At 42.0% G+C, this 16,926-nt stretch overlaps 1 protein-coding gene across 1 annotated transcript; it reads left to right on the plus strand.

Moving 5' to 3' along the window:
* The first annotated feature begins 717 nt into the window (after positions 1-717).
* Positions 718-16,864, plus strand: faah2b (fatty acid amide hydrolase 2b). The gene is made up of 11 exons (XM_087836700.1): positions 718-1,005; positions 3,401-3,483; positions 4,661-4,797; positions 5,163-5,372; positions 5,954-6,073; positions 6,621-6,756; positions 10,726-10,843; positions 10,946-11,065; positions 13,706-13,817; positions 13,949-14,137; positions 14,799-16,864. The coding sequence occupies exons 1-11, from the start codon at positions 817-819 to the stop codon at positions 14,972-14,974; spliced, it is 1,590 nt and encodes a 529-aa protein (XP_087692826.1). The 5' UTR covers positions 718-816; the 3' UTR covers positions 14,975-16,864.
* Positions 16,865-16,926: the final 62 nt, after the last annotated feature.

Here is a 16,926-nt window from a genome sequence, read left to right on the forward strand (position 1 = left end):
CGCCACACAACTGATTCAAAGTACTCTGACCCTATCACACTTCATGCATTTTTGCATAGTAATGCACTCAGTAAAAATAATGCTGTTTGCTGATGCAGATTATGAGATACAGTTAAAAGCTCCTGGAAAAGTTGGTTAACCTAGTTAGTTAATAATCCCATTATGGTTTAACAAAAAAGGTAATTTAAAAACAATTATTAATAGAAGTAAAAACTGATATGCAGACAACTGTCAGTAGTAAAAAGCTGTCAGTTAAATAATTACATCACAGTTCTACTGAAATAACAGTGTACAAGTGATGAAAAGTCAATAACATTCAATAATCTGTGCAGAATTAAAAAAAAAATGAAAACACTTGTAATATTGTTTTATAACAATATATTAAAAATGAATGTTTTTTTTAACAAAAAAGTATCACCAAATAAGTGTGAATGACTAATAAAACTCTCCACTGAATAGTCGTACTTGAGGTACATAAACTACTTATTTGATCAACCAGGAAAGTAACTACTAAGGACTAACTGAAGCAGAAGGAAATATTATGCATTTTTCTCTTCACTGTTTGGAAAGTAGTGGAATACTGTATTAAGCAGCATAAGATGGAAATCTGAGTAAATTCCAAAAACTCACTTTAGTAACTTTTAAAACGAGGTCATGGTTTTGTTTTGAAAGCAACAGCTTCATTTCCGGTGGCGACCTAACTGTCACTAACTTGTCTCGCGGGTGTATATTAAAGAATCGGCTGCTGTAAGCTAGGAAGTGTTCTGACTGCGGTCGACCAGCCGTTGACCTTCCGTCCTCTCACGCGCTTGAAACATGGCTCTGAGCCGGCTGGAAAGAGTTCAGGTATGGCTGTTGAAGGCGGTCACAGGGGTCCTCGTCATCGTTTTTCGCTTCTTCTCCCCTCGGAGACCTGCTCTGTCCGGGAAGAAGCTCCCGCCCGTCAGAAACCCGCTGCTGCTTATGTCGGCGACGCAGCTCGCCAAGAAGATCCGGCGAAAAGAGGTGTGTACCCGGTCAGACCTCCCGGCTGGAGGAGGAGAGGGGTGTGTGTTTGTTTAACACTTGGTCCAAGCACAGTAGATTTAACCATCTTCATATCAGTTTGATTTAGACGCACATAAGCCGTTGTTAAATCTGGAGGTCATGCGTTGTCAGTTTCCGCTTCTTATATCCCCTCTTTAGCTTCTATTTCCATTTTTATTTCTATTTACAATCACTGGAGCTGAAGCACCTTGGTCCGCTCCTCAGGGACGGTTTCCCAACGCTTGCTTTCTGCTCCCAAGTCTCCACGCCCACAGTAAGACAGTAACACCTGTGGAATAACAACACACCTGTGCTGCCTGTACAGCCAGAATGGGAGCAGCCTTTTGTCGGGCTGTGCTTTGCTCCAGACAGATGTGTGGAACTTGGAGGTGAACAAATCTTGTACTTGTTGCCAGGTTTTATTGGAATGCACACATGGCGCATGTGCAGGTGCTGCTTTCATGTGGCGCTGGAGCGGTAAATGCTGATTAATGAGTTACTCACAAATGTTTTAACAGCTATTGGACAGACATGCCGAGATGGGATGAGATAAAAGAAAGTAACATCTTTAGGAAAGACTGCTCAGTGATAACAAAAAAAAAGAAAAAAGAAAAATACAATAGTGCAGGAAGCAGGGGTTCCCATGGTGTGGGCGGGGGACACCCGTTTGGGCCGTGAAGCTGCTGTGAGCTGCAGGCCCTGAGAGGAGAGAGAGTTTTCAATGATTTATTAAAAACAAAACCAAAAAACCCCAAATAAGACTGTTCCTTTTTAATTTTAAACTTGTATCCACTTTAGAGCAGGGGTGTCAAATATAAGGGTCTGGGGCCAGAATTGGCCAGGCAAAGACTCCAATCCAGCCATGCACTGCATGGCTCTGGAATGGGAGGGGGGGGGGGGGGGGGGGTTGATGCATTTTGTCTTTTTAGTATTTTTAACAGATTACAGCTTCTGTGACATTCATGCTATACCAAAGTAATTAAGTAATATAAAAACATTTAACAGAAGATGTTTTTTCACATAATTGTTGTGAATAAATAAAAAAAAAAACTTCAGTGTTATAATTATAGGATGGTCTGGGCAATGACCTACTAGAACCTTGTCTTTAATTTTAAAGTAATCTCTTATAATTTGAGCCCAAAGACTGCTTACTACAGCACCATTTCTTTATAATGTAGAAAAACTGAGATGTATGGTTATTTGCACTTCTTTGTCTTATATTAAGATATCAGGAATTAAACGTGTCTTTAAACCTCTTTACAGTGACAGAGTTTCATTGGTCACACCTTGAGAAACGCGCATCTTTCGTGCACATATATACTTTTAGTATGACTCCAGTGTGGTGTGCAGGGGATGAGAGGCATCATCCACACTACTAAGTGCTTTCCTCTGTATCCAGGACTGAATCATCATCCCTGATGAGCTCATTGAGTCTATTTGCATCAGTTGCTCCACCGCACAGTAGCATAAAAGCTGACACTGAAATCACCAAGTCTACTGAGGGGTGGGGAAAAAACAGGCTGTTACTGAATGACCTTTCCTGTACAGAGCCCCTTTGTTTTTAGATTACAGTATCTTATTGTAATCTAATTCACTCTGGATAACTATATCAAACAGAAGGCTTGATGTTTGGTGGTAGGGCCCTGTTTTGGACATAACCTGTATAAAAGATGGATGTAACTTTTGGCCAGGAAAAATGAAGCTAATGCCTTAAACCTGCATTCTTCCTAATGACCAGCAGAGGGCGATTCCACTGATTACAGAAGACTTCTGGCCTGACAATGTTTACAGAGGTCACTTCTGTAAACACCTTATTTCCTGATAATTTCCTTCGGTCTCAGTTACTAGTTTCAGTAAAACAAATAAAACATAAAATCCATTTTTTAGTTTATGGTTATTGTAAGAGTAGGAAAGGATTACCCTGGTAATGCTAACAGCTTGTTGATCAAAATTGTTAGCCAATAAGTGTGGAGTGTCACTGGCACATCCACTGCTCACTCATAAAAAACATGTTGATGTTAAGTGCTCAGCTACAGACTTCAATGACACATCACTGTAGCTTTCCTCCTTTTTTTTTAATAGCGTCTGTGATTCTGGGAGAGCATCAGTGACAGGAGACGTAGCAGAAACAACTTGAAAGGAGGAACTGTGGGTTGCAAAGCGGCTTGCAGCTGTAGAGAAGCTGAAGCAGCTTTTATAATCCACCCTAAAGACACAGATGTCAAAACCTTATTTCCTTTTTAATTTTTTTTTCTTTAGGACAAATCATATTCAAGTTTCACCCTCAGTTTGACTTGTTTTCCTGTTCTGTGACATTATTTCTGTAATGAACCATAACATGTCCTTACGTGGTCTAAATGTTATGTCCCTGCAGGTGTCCAGCGTGGAGGTGGTGCAGGCTTACATTGACAGGATCCAGGAAGTTAACCCTTTTGTGAATGCTGTTGTGAAAGACAGGCAAGAAACGATCATCTCTATTTCCCTGATGTCTGATAGTGTGCTCTTGAGCTCCAGTCATTGATTATTTTATTGACAGGAAGACAGAAATAAACATTTTCCTGGCCCAGCACAGGGTATGATGATGTGAGGCTTTTTTTTTTTCTTCAACTCAGAAATGAAACAAAAATGAAGTTGTATCAATATATCAGCCTTGAAGAATGCCATCAGACATGGTGTTTACCCTTGGCAGTGCCTGATGTGTATCTGTTGTGTCACATCACGTTTGCTGTGGGTAAATGTGCAAAGGTAGTGTGAGGAAAATATAAAAAATAATTAAGTGCTGAAGTTTTATCAGCAAATGAAAACATGTAATTGTAGTGACAATACAATGCACAGTTTGCACTGCTGTAATTTGACATTTTACAATTTTATTTTGAGCCTTTGAACTGGGCCTCTTGAGTCAATATTTGTCAATGGGCCAACATGATCGTCTGATATTAGCTATTTGTCCGTCTATCTGGATCAGTTGTTACATAAGATTATAAAGGAAAATTAAACAAAGACAGGAGAAACGCCCTTCATCCATGTGACAAGTGCTGAGGTTGCATGTTTTTTCCACCAGGGGCATTCTCTAACGTCCCTTTTAGCAACATGCGATTTTGGAAGACCGAAACAATAATCAGCTGACCTGAGGAGAGTTGGGTGGAGCATAACGAGTAATAACAAGTTTGTTTTATATGTCCTAAAGAAAATAAACAGCCAACATATCAGAATATACAAAATAAATGGTCTTAAAAAGCTTGCATTTGTCAGGCGCTACTCCCGACTGTGGTGATTGTCTTCGTGTTTTTTAATGCCATTATCTCATAAATAATGAGGATTTCTAAATGGCTAATTGTGCTAACGGACCATTCAAGAAGTTTATGCTCCTGGTTAGGAGATTTACTAATTAACTAATTAGCAGGTTTCTACAATGCACCCATATAGTTAATGGACGCACCTGCTATCAATAGCTTATAAAACGACAGCCCACCCTGCAAATATGGTCAAAAATCATGGCAAGGCACATGTTCCCTGCATGATGAACACTATAATCAGCTTGGTGAATCTCTTTTTCATACTGTACTAGCATCAGGTCAAAACCTTTTCCCTCTAAATTTGTCAGTAAACGTAAACTGCATTTCTGTCTGTCCAGGTTTGCTGCTGCCCTCCAGGAGGCGGCTCAGGTCGATAAGCTGATTGAGGAGGAGACTGGAGGAGAGGAAGTGCTGGAGGACCGGCTGCCTTTATTAGGAGTCCCACTTTCTGTGAAAGAGTCTTATGCCCTCCAGGGTAACTTCCAGAAATTTAATCTCCCGTCAGCCGCGTGAAACCTGACACTTTACTGTGGTTACCTGCATCAGGTGACCTCAGTTTTACTCAGTATTTGATACTGTTAACATGTCTCAGTCCACACACGCACTTTGGACTGTATGTATGCATTTAAGCGCTGTAAATCCTCTTAGAAGGTTTTACTGTGGTAGTTAGTTTTCAAACTTCAGGTCTGGTCTTTGACTTGCTGTTCACTGAAGGAGAAAACTAGAAGTCAGAAACGTTTTCCATCAGATAAAAATGATGCTGAGGGAAAAGCAGAGCTGTTAGTTTTAATTAGTCACTGCAAATCCACTCTGCACATGTGACACGTCTCCCTTCTGCAGGCATGCCCTTCACTACAGGCCTGGTCTCCAGGCGAGGGATCGTGGCCACAGTCGACGCTCCACCTGTGGCCCTGCTGAAGAGAGCGGGTGCCATCCCGCTGGGTGTCACCAACACAAGCGAGCTCTGCATGTGGTATGAATCGCACAACCACATCTATGGCATCACCAACAACCCGTATGACCTGGAGAGGATACCGGGAGGAAGCTCAGGTTAGCAGCCAGTGTTGAGACAAAGTTGAATTTTTTATTTTTATTTTTTGCTGGCTTCTGTTTTTGTTCCCAGGAGTCGTCCTGGTTTTAATCATATTACTGAGGCTCTGGCTGTGGTGCTCTCATTTATTTATTTTTACCTTTCCCTGCTTTCAGGTCTGTTTGAATGCTATTTTATGTGGAAAATGTTCAGTGATGTCTTGTGTGCAGAGCTGTACAAAATCTAAAAACCTTGTGATGTCTCTTTCTGTGTCTTTGTGTGTGAAGACTACACTAATCCTCTGTGAGCTGCTTTTTTTTTTTTTTTTTTAAGGCAATTTTAACCATAAAATCTGCAACCAAACCATCGTTAGTCGAGTTGCTTTATTTTTATAATAGTAACACTGCTTATTTCATACATTTAATGAACAAATACATTTTATGTTGCCATTTTTCTCAAAAACAAATGTTCGTATCTGCAGGTAAACGTACTTTGTTGACTCTGTGAGGACTTTTATTGACAATAATGGTCCAGATAAAGTCCACTTCCACTGACTTATCTCTGCTCTCTCACCGTTTATTGCCTGTTCCTCTGGGCTCAGGGGGAGAGGGCAGCATACTGGGAGCGGCAGGTTCAGTCATCGGTGTGGGCTCAGACATTGGCGGCAGCATTCGTATGCCCTGTTTCTTCAATGGAATATTTGGCCATAAAACTACTCCAGGTAAAAGACATTGGCTGTGAATCTGATAACCCCACATAAGCTAATGTTGTAGCTCTGGTTTTTTTGGGTTTTTTTGTTTGTTTTTTTTGGGGGGGGGGGCTAGTAGCAGTTAATGAGGAAAAAAATGTGACAGGGATCACTCATAGACATGAACCTCCAGAGGATTATCATGTGTGCCTGCAGCTCCCCTCTACTACTTTTTAGCTTTGCCCACAACTTTACAGCTAACTGCTCGCATAGCACAGTGACAGTTAAAGCCCAGCTGAGGACACAGTGGAGCATTTAGGAGCTAAACAGGCAGGTTTGTCTCAGGAGATTTCTGTTCAGCGCTGTTAAACTGTGCATTAAAGCTTTCTACACTAGTTGTTATCTGGGCCCTCTTCACAAACCAAGCAAACAAGCTGTGACTGAAACAAAGGCTTGGGTTTTACATTCATCTGGTGGTCAGAAACTTTTAAGGAGCAGCTGTTACCCACTGCGCCAAATCAGATTGAAGTCTTCGTGTATGACAGCGTTTTGCTTACAGAAAAAAATACTTTTCCTTTAGGTGTCGTGTCCTGTGAGAACCAGTACCCTCCTTCCTCTGGCAGGCAGGAGGAGTACCTCAGCTCTGGTCCCATGTGTCGCTACGCTGAAGACCTTCTGCCTATGCTCAAGATCATGGCCGGACCCAGAGTTAACATGTAAGGCCCTGCTGCTTTTGCTTCATCTGAGTGTAATTCGGGGCTAATGTGTTAATTCTTTTATTTATTTGTATTAATTTATCTACATGTATAAGTGACACAGTGTGCAGTCTGTGTTCGTGCACAAATTCAGTTCTTATGGTGCCAAGGTAAGAACTGGGGCTTACTTAGAAGAGGCTGCAGGCCTTCTAAAGCATATAGTGTGTGTGTGTGTGTGTGTGTGTGTTTGTGTGTGTGTGTGTGTGTGTGTGAGAACTGGACACACCCACATTGATAAATTGATAGCAGATGTTTCATATCCCTAATCTGCTATCAATTTATCAATGTGGGTGTGTCCATAAAATGCATCCAGCTATCTCGGTGCAAATTTTTTTTTTTTTTAGTGCTTCATGGACGTGATAACGATCCACACGCAGTAACATTTTATACTCTCCTAAACTTCTTACATTTTATTTGACTGACGATTGCTCGCACATAAGAGGATTTTTGATGTTGGCTTAAATGTAATATCCTGGCCACGATGTTAAACTAACTACATCATGTCTTTTGTCTTCTTCGTCCCCATCACCCCCCAACCATATCTTGTTAAAAGGGAGATTTTCCTTCCCACTGCCTCAAATTGCTTCCTCATATGGGGTTTTGTGATTGTCAGGGGTTTTTTTTCTAATATATTCAATTCCTTATTCTTATATCTTTCATATATTTAAGGCTTAGAGAGTAGCTGCAGCTCAGGAGATGAGGCAGGTCATCCACTAAGTGGAACAGTGGTGGTTTGATCCCTGGCTGTTCTAGTGTGCATGCAAAGTATTCTTGGGCAAGATACTGAACCCCAAGTTGCTCATCGATGCATCCATTGGAGTGTGAATGTTAGAAATAGACAGTACTTAAAAAAAGTGCTTATATGATTACGTGCATCTTGTATAAAGTGCTTTGAGTGCTCCACTAGAAACCCACTACATAAGAACCAACCCATTTACTTTTTACCCTACAATATAAAGCAACTTGATGTCACTGTTATGATTTTTTTTTTTTTTTTTTCTTTTCGCTATAAAAATTCTCAGTTTGGCTCACCTGTTGTGAGAGCAACCTAAAATAAAACAACTCAGTAACTATGAATAATTTTGATTTCATTTAAAGAATATTGAAGTTTTCTTTGTTTTTGTGCAGCCAAACGCAGGAGATGGCAGACATAATACAGGTCAAAGGAGCTTGCAAAGAAAAGCGTCTGGACTTCTTTAAGTTGCTTGAAGACGTTTCACCTCTCATCCAAGAAGCTTCTTCAGTTCTAAGGTCAAATGGCGGAGAGTCCCTTCTACCCTCTCCAATCTTAGGAGAGGTTTACAAGTTTGTGGACAAGGCTCACTCTAAAGGAAAAGAAAGACAACACAGGAAATTTCACACCTTGCTTTCTAAAACACACAGTCCTCATTCTGAACCTACACAACTCAGAGAAGAAAACACACCTGAGGACAGTCAGAAGAAATGGGTAAAGAACTTTTCAGACCGGAATCTCACTGAACCTGAAAAGAAAGTATTAGCCAAAGGGCTCAATTTTGCCATTTCTCCACAACAGTTGCCCATAGTGACCCTCATCACAGCCACAGAAACAGACAGAAGCAGAGCAATTCAGGATGAAAGTCTCAGCCACCCTCTCCAGTGCCAAAGTTCCTCCGTCCAACCTCACAATACAAGAAAAGAAGGCCGTCGCTTCCCTGAGCAAAGACCACAACATCACTGTTTTACCAGCTGATAAGGGAAAATGCACCGTGGTCCTAAACACTACAGATTACCATACGAAGATCACTACTCTCCTCAGTGACAACAATACCTACGAAGCCTTAAAGCGAGACCCCACAAGCAGCTACAAAAAGAAAGTTATAGCTTGCCTTCAAGACCTTGAAAAGGACAAAATCATTGACCGCCTTACATATCACCGCGTTTATCCAGGGGATGCCATACCCTGCATTTACGGACTTCCTAAAATCCACAAGGAAGCTGTCCCACTCAGACCCATAGTCAGTAGCATAAACTCAGCCACTTATAACATTGCAAAACACCTTGCTACCACCCTTGCACCTCTCGTGGGGAACTTCACCGACAAGGTCCAGAAACTTACCCTGGATCCAGATGAAACCATGGTGTCCTTTGATGTAGTCTCTCTCTTCACGTGCATACCCACCACGGAGGCCGTGGAGACTGTCAGAAAACGACTACAAGAAGACAGCTCCTTGGATGACAGGACCAACTTCACACCCGATCAGATTTGCACACTGTTAGACCTCTGCCTCACCACTACATACTTCAAATACAACGAGGGCTTCTACGACAAAAACATGGCTGTGCCATGGGCTCCCCCGTGTCACCTATTGTAGCCAACCTTTACATGGAGGAAGTGGAAAGGAAGGCTCTTGGCTCTTTCAAAGGAAGAGTACCCAGCCACTGGTACAGATATGTAGACGACAGCTGGGTCAAAATCAAAACACAAGAAGTGGAATCCTTCACTGCGCACATTAATGCTGTGGATAAAAACATCAAGTTCACCAGGGAAGACACAAAGGATAACTGTTTGCCTTTCCTGGACTGCGCTGTGCACATTGAAGAGAATGGCAACCTCAACATCGAAGTTTACCGGAAGCCCACACACACGGACCAGTACCTCCTCTTTGACTCCCATCACCCTCTGGAACACAAACTTGGAGTAATTAGGACCCTACACCACCGGGCAGAACATGTTCCCTCTAAGCCTGAAGGGAAAAAGAAGGAACACACACATGTAAAGGAAGCACTCAAAACGTGCGGCTATCCTAATTGGGCGTTCATAAAGTCAGCAAAGAGGCACAGAAAAGAAGATCAGACACCAGCGAGGGAGGATAAGAAAGACAGACGCAACAACATTGTCATCCCCTATGTAGCCGGTGTATCAGAAAAACTCAGGAGAGTTTTCTCCAAGCATGACATCCCGGTGCATTTCAGACCCAGCAACACACTCAGACCCGAAAGACAAAACGCCAAAAGACAGACTTAACAATGTGGTGTATGCTGTACAGTGCAGCGAGGAATGCCCTCTACATTGGAGAGACCAAACAGCCACTTCACAAGCGCATGGCACAACACAGAAGAGCCACCTCCACAGGACAAGACTCAGCTGTCCATCTGCATCTTAAGGTCAAAGGTCACTCTTTCGAGGATGCCAATGTTCACATTTTGGACAGAGAGGACAGATGGTTTGAAAGAGAAGTCAAAGAAGCCATTATGTCCACTGTGAGCAACCATCTTTGAACAGAGGCGGTGGTTTACGACACCAACTGTCTGCCATCTATAATCCAGTTTTGAGATCCCTTCCCAGACGCCTTAACGCCCACTCACACCCTGGGCCATCTGACCTCAGGAATTCGCATGATAAGGTGGGGCCAGGTTTCACAGTGAGCTCACCCGAAACTCTGGCTGATTGTGACCTACACCCATTTTCACACCTTGGCTCAGGCGATTAGAGGATCATCAGGGGGTCCTTTTGTCCCTCTGTGGGGGGAAACTCCCACTGGGTTTAAATCTGGGACTCTCCACCATTTGACCTTAGAACTGAAGAAGCTTCTTGGATGAGAGGTGAAACGTCTTCAAGCAACTTAAAGAAGTTCAGACGCTTTTCTTTGCAAGCTCCTTAGACTACGATGACCTGGATGACTGAGAACCTTCACAGAGACATAATACAGGCATTTAAATAGAGAGAGGTATTTTGGGTAGCCTGCGAACAAGGTTTTACCAGGGCTGTAATAACGTCAGCACTTGATCTCGAGGTTTCATTTACATCAGCATAATGGACACATTTGTTTATCAAATGGTCCAAAATTACAAGGAATTGTATAGATTTCTGTCACAAAAAATCTTGACTCAACACAACCAAACCCCAACTATGTTTGTTAGCTACAGTAGTTCAGCAGTGCTCTTGATTGTTTCCACTTGTGCTCACAGGTTGTCCTTAAACACAAAGGTCGACCTAAAGAAGCTGCGGTTCTTCACCATCCCTCATGACGGCGGCTCTCCTCTCACAACCCCCGTCAGCAAAGAGCTCGTAGACATTCAGAGGAAGGTGCGTTTTGTTTTTGTTTTGTTTTTCCCTGTCTGTTGCAGAACTCCTACACACTTAGGAGGAATTGTTTTACACTTTAAATCCTCGTGTGGTCTTCCACAGGTAGCCGAGCGCCTGGAGGCAGACCTCGGAGTGAAAGTCCAAGAAGTGCATTTCCCTGAGCTCCGCTACAGCTTCGAGATCTGGGACGCCTACATGGCCCTTCCTGACAAGGAGGGCAAAGTAGGTCCAGAACATTAACTTTACAGCAGACAAAGAGTCAGCGGGTGAATGATGAAGACAAGGGAGAGAAACAGGCATTGGTTTCTTGCTGTTGCCAGGACTTTCCAGCTAATAAGGCACGTCTCACTAAGAGAGAAAGCAGGCTGAGTCTTAGTCACAGCACCTATTGTAGTCTGCTGCCCAGAAATGGTCCCCTAATCTGTTTAGCTGCCTGTGCACGACACACACACACACACACACACACACACACACACACACACACACACACACACACACACACACACACACACACACACCCACACACAGTAATGTTTCTGCCACTTCAGAGGACAATACCAGCATCTAGATTTCCTGCAGACGCCTCGCATTAAACCAGGTCTCCTCATTAAAATGTAAAGCTTTACAATGTGATCAGTTTTTGTTACTAACTCAGAGTTATGTGCTTGGGAAGAGATTTATGTGCCCACATAGTTACATCCACGCATTTCTCTTCAGCTAATCTGAAACGTTTCTGTTACCAGGCTGTGAGTTAGTCACAATCAGTTTACGGCTACTTTCTACTTTAATGCAGAACACCAGTTTGACTTAAAGTGAACCTACTATGCTTTTCCTTATTTTATGTCTTGTACTGTCACAGTGCTGGATGCTCATACTGAACATGGCCATGGAGTTTCTTCTTTTCCTACTATTGGCTCTGTGTGATGTAAGGGGATGTCCTTATGTGGTCTTCTCAGGCACAGTATAAGAGCATTCAGTGATTGGTTGCATGTAGTTGCAGTGATCATCTGATCATTCAGAGGTTGAGCATCGTCTTTAATCTGTCTCTTTGTAATATGAGACTCAACTCAGTTGGTTGTTAATTGGTTGTATTCTAGTTTTATTCTTATATAAAAGCAAGGTTGCTGTATTGAGGTTAAATCACCGTCCTACGTCAAATATCAATGGAGGTACTTGTTTCAGATCTGAGGTTCTGGACTCTAACTAGTTAATGTGAAGTGTATTTAGAGAGGAACAGATTTGCAATTCCTTCTGATTTATCACAGTTAGTTGACATATTGCTACACAGATTGAATTGAAGACACCAGCTGATGAGTGATCACAGACCCGGTCCCCGTCTTTGAAGCAACACTTTCAAAGGCAACACTGCAACTTCAGTGGACATGGTTGCAGTAATTTTTGTTTTGCTCTGGTCTCCAAGTACTGTAGCATAAAAGGGTTCTGGTATAGTCCAAGAACAAAAATATGGGTAAACTAGGTATTCTTTAAACCAAATCAATATCATTCAGGAATCTAAATGTACCAAGTTAAAGAGAGCTAATTCAAAATGCCCAGTATAGAGTTAAGTATTGAAACACTGGTTTCCAGTCTTTGTTGTTTCTGCATTTTTCCAAAAAATAAGTTTCTGCACTTTTTCTCAGATCAGATTTGTATCTTGTCTGTATTTTGAATCACATAAGAACCAGTGAGGTAAACTTCGCAACCAAAACCCAAAAGTTATGTGGCTGTACTATTTTTCTTCTTTCCTTGACTCATGAATCATTTCACACCCACCTGTTGGGTTGTACAGTGGTCCCTCGCTATAACACGGTTCACCTTTTGCGGCCTCGCTGTTTCGCTGTGTGGTTGGTTTTTTTTGGTTTTTTTTTTTGGGGTTTTTTTGTGTGTGTGCACAATTTTGCATGCTTTGGTTGGTTGGTTTTTTTTTTGGTTTTTTTTTTACTGCACTTTTTTCTGTGTCCTGATTGGCTGTTGACCGTAGTCAGTCAATCTCGTGCTGCATCTCCTGTACAGTACAGAATGCGTTCAGCTTGTCAAATTTACATAAATCTTCGATCTCTAGCAGTGTGACTTTGAAGTGCTGCACTGTATGTTTGTAAGTTTTCTCCCCAACAAACACAACACATGTCGACGAAACGTTTTGCACTGTCAAAGGCAACCGCGGGTGCCTTTGGTTTCATTCTATAATACTGGACTTATTTTTCTACGAAGGTTTGAACTTCGAGTGTTTAAACAAGAGAGAAAAGTGTGAAAATGTTCATGCCTGTCTGAGAAAAGTGTATAAAGTGTGTAGTGGTGGGTTTTACAGACTTAAAACATTTATAATAATTGTAAAAAATAAAGTTGGCTACTTCGCGGATTTCACCTATCGTGGATTCTTTTTAGAACGTAACTCCCGCAAAAACGAGGGACCAGTGTACTCGTCTTTACAAAGTGGGCAGTAGAGTGGCATCACTGCAGTGCAGGGAGCCCAAAAAGATTTTAGAGCTGTCACTCAAAGATTAGTGACGCAGCCACTCTACTCTCTACTCCTGACATCCATTTTTGTGATATTTGACTGAAGTGGTTTCATGACGGGAACATTTTTGTGGCCTGTGAGCTTCTGCTGTTTTCAGGTGCTCAATAATTAATAAATCATTACTAACTTTAAACCTGAGCCTCGTGTAGTGATGCCACACAGGCGCAGGTTACTGGCACGATAATGATGACAACTTGGACAGTCTGTCAGCAGAAAATAGCAACCGTGGTTGAAAGGAAGCAATAAAGAACATGGAGAAGTAATACAGTCTGTGTCCTTTCTATGACCTTTTAAAGAACTGAAATTTTTTTTGTTTTTTGTTTTGTTTTTTTTTTCTCTCCCAGCCTCCTCAGATGTTTGCTGAGTTGATGGGAGAACCAGGACGACCAGCTTGGCCTCTGTGGGAGCTGCTGAAGTGGATGATAGGAAGATCAGACCACACCCTCGCTGCTATCAGTAAAGGCTGCAATACAGACTTCCAAAGTGTTCAATAGTAGCTCTAAATTTAAAAAAACAAAACACTGTTATATATAAAAATGATTAAGTAATAAATGGCATTTAAAGTTTCTGTGAACCGACGTCTTCAGGTGTGGGCCTGATCGAGATGACTCACATGTCCAAAACACCGTCCTCCATCATCCAGATGAAGGAGAAGCTGCAGAAGGAGGTGGATGAGCTGTTGGGTGCTGACGGTGTTTTCCTTTACCCCTCTCACCCCAAAGTGGCCCCCAAACACCACCACCCGCTCCTAAGACCCTTCGACTTCTCATACACCGGTCAGTGGCGTATCACTTCTCACCTGATCTTATTTTAACAGCCAACATCTGCATAGTAGCATCGCAATTAATATCACAGCCATTAAAATCCAGAAACCACTGATCTGCTGGGACTTTCCCACACAATCATTTACAAAGAAAGGTCCGAACTTGTTTTTTGACCATAACAGTGAGTTCCCTGTACTCACACGGCCTCTACTCACCAGTAGAGCAACTTTGTTTTCGTTTTTTGTTTTTTGTTGTTGTTTTTTTTGGAACGGGAGACTCGCATCATGGATGTGCAGCAGCTGTGTGACGCTGTCATGTTTCAAGCACCTTGTTGAATCTGTGCCATGAAGAATTAAAGCAGGTCTGAAGGCACAAGAGGATCCAAACCAGTACTAGTGAGGAATACACAAAGCTCTTTGGTGGTCAGTTTTGTTTTGTTTTTTTGCACCTGGACTTTTGCAGTCTGTGTGCAGGTTATCCTTTGTACTTTTCAGTCACATCACTTTGCACTTTGAACTGTGGGAGCCTTCATAACCTTTTTACATCCTGGACACTCTGTGATTTAGGTCTGACAGTCATTTTCGAAGTTGCTATTTCTGGATTATGGCTGTTAAAAAGATTTATTCCATGTATTAAGACATTTGCTTTTTTTTTTTTTTTTCTCCATACACAGGTATAATTAACATGCTGGGGCTGCCGGTGACTCAGTGTCCTCTGGGTGTGGGTGAGGAGGGTCTGCCTCTGGGCGTGCAGGTCGTTGCAGGGAAGCTGCAGGACCACCTGACCCTCGCTGTGGCCCTCCACCTGGAGAAGACATTCGGAGGCTGGAAGGACCCCGGAGCAAACTAAAAGCACACGCTCACACAGTAGCAGTCATCACCAAGCCTGCAGAGCAGGTCTGGTTTGGCTGAGGTAGCGGTACTGCCTGATGTAGTACAGAGAGAGCTAGAGTCGTTGCTTTGAATGTTGTAGTAGGAAAGATTTTGCACTAATAAGAATTCAGTCATGATTTTGTCGTCTACTCTTTTCACAGACTGCCATGAACCTGAGCTTTAACAAACTGAAAGGCTATCAGCTCTCTCTGAGCATTCACTGTATGACATAGGACAGGGTGTTTGTGTAGACAAGCCTCGCACTGTTAGACTTCCCTTGTTTTTCCACCTGCTTCACTCATGTACGTGCAGACTCATTGTTACTGTTTTGACTTTCAAAAGGTCACTTTTGATTGTTTATGTTCACACTCGCAGCCACCCAGGTTGTTACTGTTGCTCTAAGTGATTGGACCTCTGCAAACACTCAGCGTGAACCTGAGCAGAAGTCTCCTGAATACATTAAATAATGATTTGTGCCGCAACTACAGAGGCAAACGGACAGAGCTGACAATCAGGTACGGGCTAGACGTGATTAAACACTGGAAATAAAGTGTTAACCAAAGTGCTTTATAGAGATGACATTAGATGGTCCAATAAGCCAGAACAGAATGGCAGGCACTAGTGGAATAGAGATTATGAAGGAATACTTATCTGACATCGGTAGAGGAAAACAGCCTTAATTTAATGATGATATGAATGTTGCAGATCAGTGCAGTGACTGAGGCACATGCTTTATGTTGCAACTCATTTTAATTAATAAAAAAGTATTGTTTCATATTACAGCTGTTTTTATTTTAAAAACCCTGTTTGACTTCTTCCAATGAAGAATTCAAGGTGATTGTTATGCGCACACAGGCCAGAAGGCCAAATGCGTGAGGACCAATGGGCAACACTTGAGCTGAATTTTTAAAAAATAGCTCATCCACCCAGATAACTGTATTCAGAGCACAATGCTCAGCAATTAGCTAAACAACATGACTGACATAGACAATCCCATAAAACAGGATTTCAATTTTTCTGAGTGAAATTCTCGTCATTTAGTCCGTTACTTAGGATTTATTAGCAAGGGTGCAACACGCACACTGGCTAACAGCTGTTTAAGAACTTGGCAACAGGGAGGAAAACCCACTTTTAACATGAATAAACCTGAAGCCGAATCAGGCTCAGGACAGAACAGCAATTGGCCTTTTAATACAGTATCTCTGTTAAGTTCAAGACATGAATCACAATTAGTAAAGAATTAAGTTGGTTAATTAAAAACAATGAAAGTGAACAGATTTTATATTTTCATTTCACTGCAACAAGATTTACAGAAACATTTTGCTCTTGTGTATTAGATCACTTATGGGATGTGGTGACCTGTGCTCACATATTTAAAAGAAGTGCATTCACACTATTCTGAAGCAGTTTAAAGTCATGGTCCTCTCTCAGGCTTTCTCCAGCATCACGTTTAAGCTTGGACTGGTTGGCAGGTGTTTTTAGGTCCAGGTTATGATCTGAGTTTTGAGGTGGAAGGATACATGCTGCCTAATTCATGCTGTGCTAAAACTTTGAGAAATGCTCATGCCACACACAAAGACAACTATACTTGTTTCAAATGCAGATCTCTGCCCTGTGTTGGTAAATTAACTTTATTTTTGACTGAAGCCACATCAAAGTACTCATGAGCAGGGCAGGAAGTCAGACACAGGAAGGACGCAGACTAAATGTTGAAACAAAACCACACTGGAGACACACACAGTCTCATTGGAGATATCTTAATAAGCATGTGTTGTGTTTAAAGGTGTAAGATAAGTTAAACACAAAATAAACCCCCACTGGTCAAAGTGAGTAAGAAAGAGAGACACCTGCTGGAGTCTGTCACTTTATTTTCTTCCCTTCTTTTGGAAAAAAAGGATGAAAAATTATTAAACATCTATCAGAAGGCTC

This window comes from Neolamprologus brichardi, chromosome 3, assembly GCF_056152115.1.
Source record: "Neolamprologus brichardi isolate AB-2024 chromosome 3, ASM5615211v1, whole genome shotgun sequence".
In the NCBI taxonomy this organism is placed as follows: domain Eukaryota; kingdom Metazoa; phylum Chordata; class Actinopteri; order Cichliformes; family Cichlidae; genus Neolamprologus; species Neolamprologus brichardi.

Excerpts from the sequence above, each read along its gene's own strand:
- faah2b (XM_087836700.1), top strand. The coding sequence starts at position 817 with ATGGCTCTGAGCCGGCTGGAAAGAGTTCAGGTATGGCTGTTGAAGGCG. Across the intron at positions 3,484-4,660 it reads AATGCTGTTGTGAAAGACAG|GTTTGCTGCTGCCCTCCAGG; the intron begins GCAAGAAACGAT and ends CTGTCTGTCCAG. Across the intron at positions 11,066-13,705 it reads TTCCTGACAAGGAGGGCAAA|CCTCCTCAGATGTTTGCTGA; the intron begins GTAGGTCCAGAA and ends TTTCTCTCCCAG.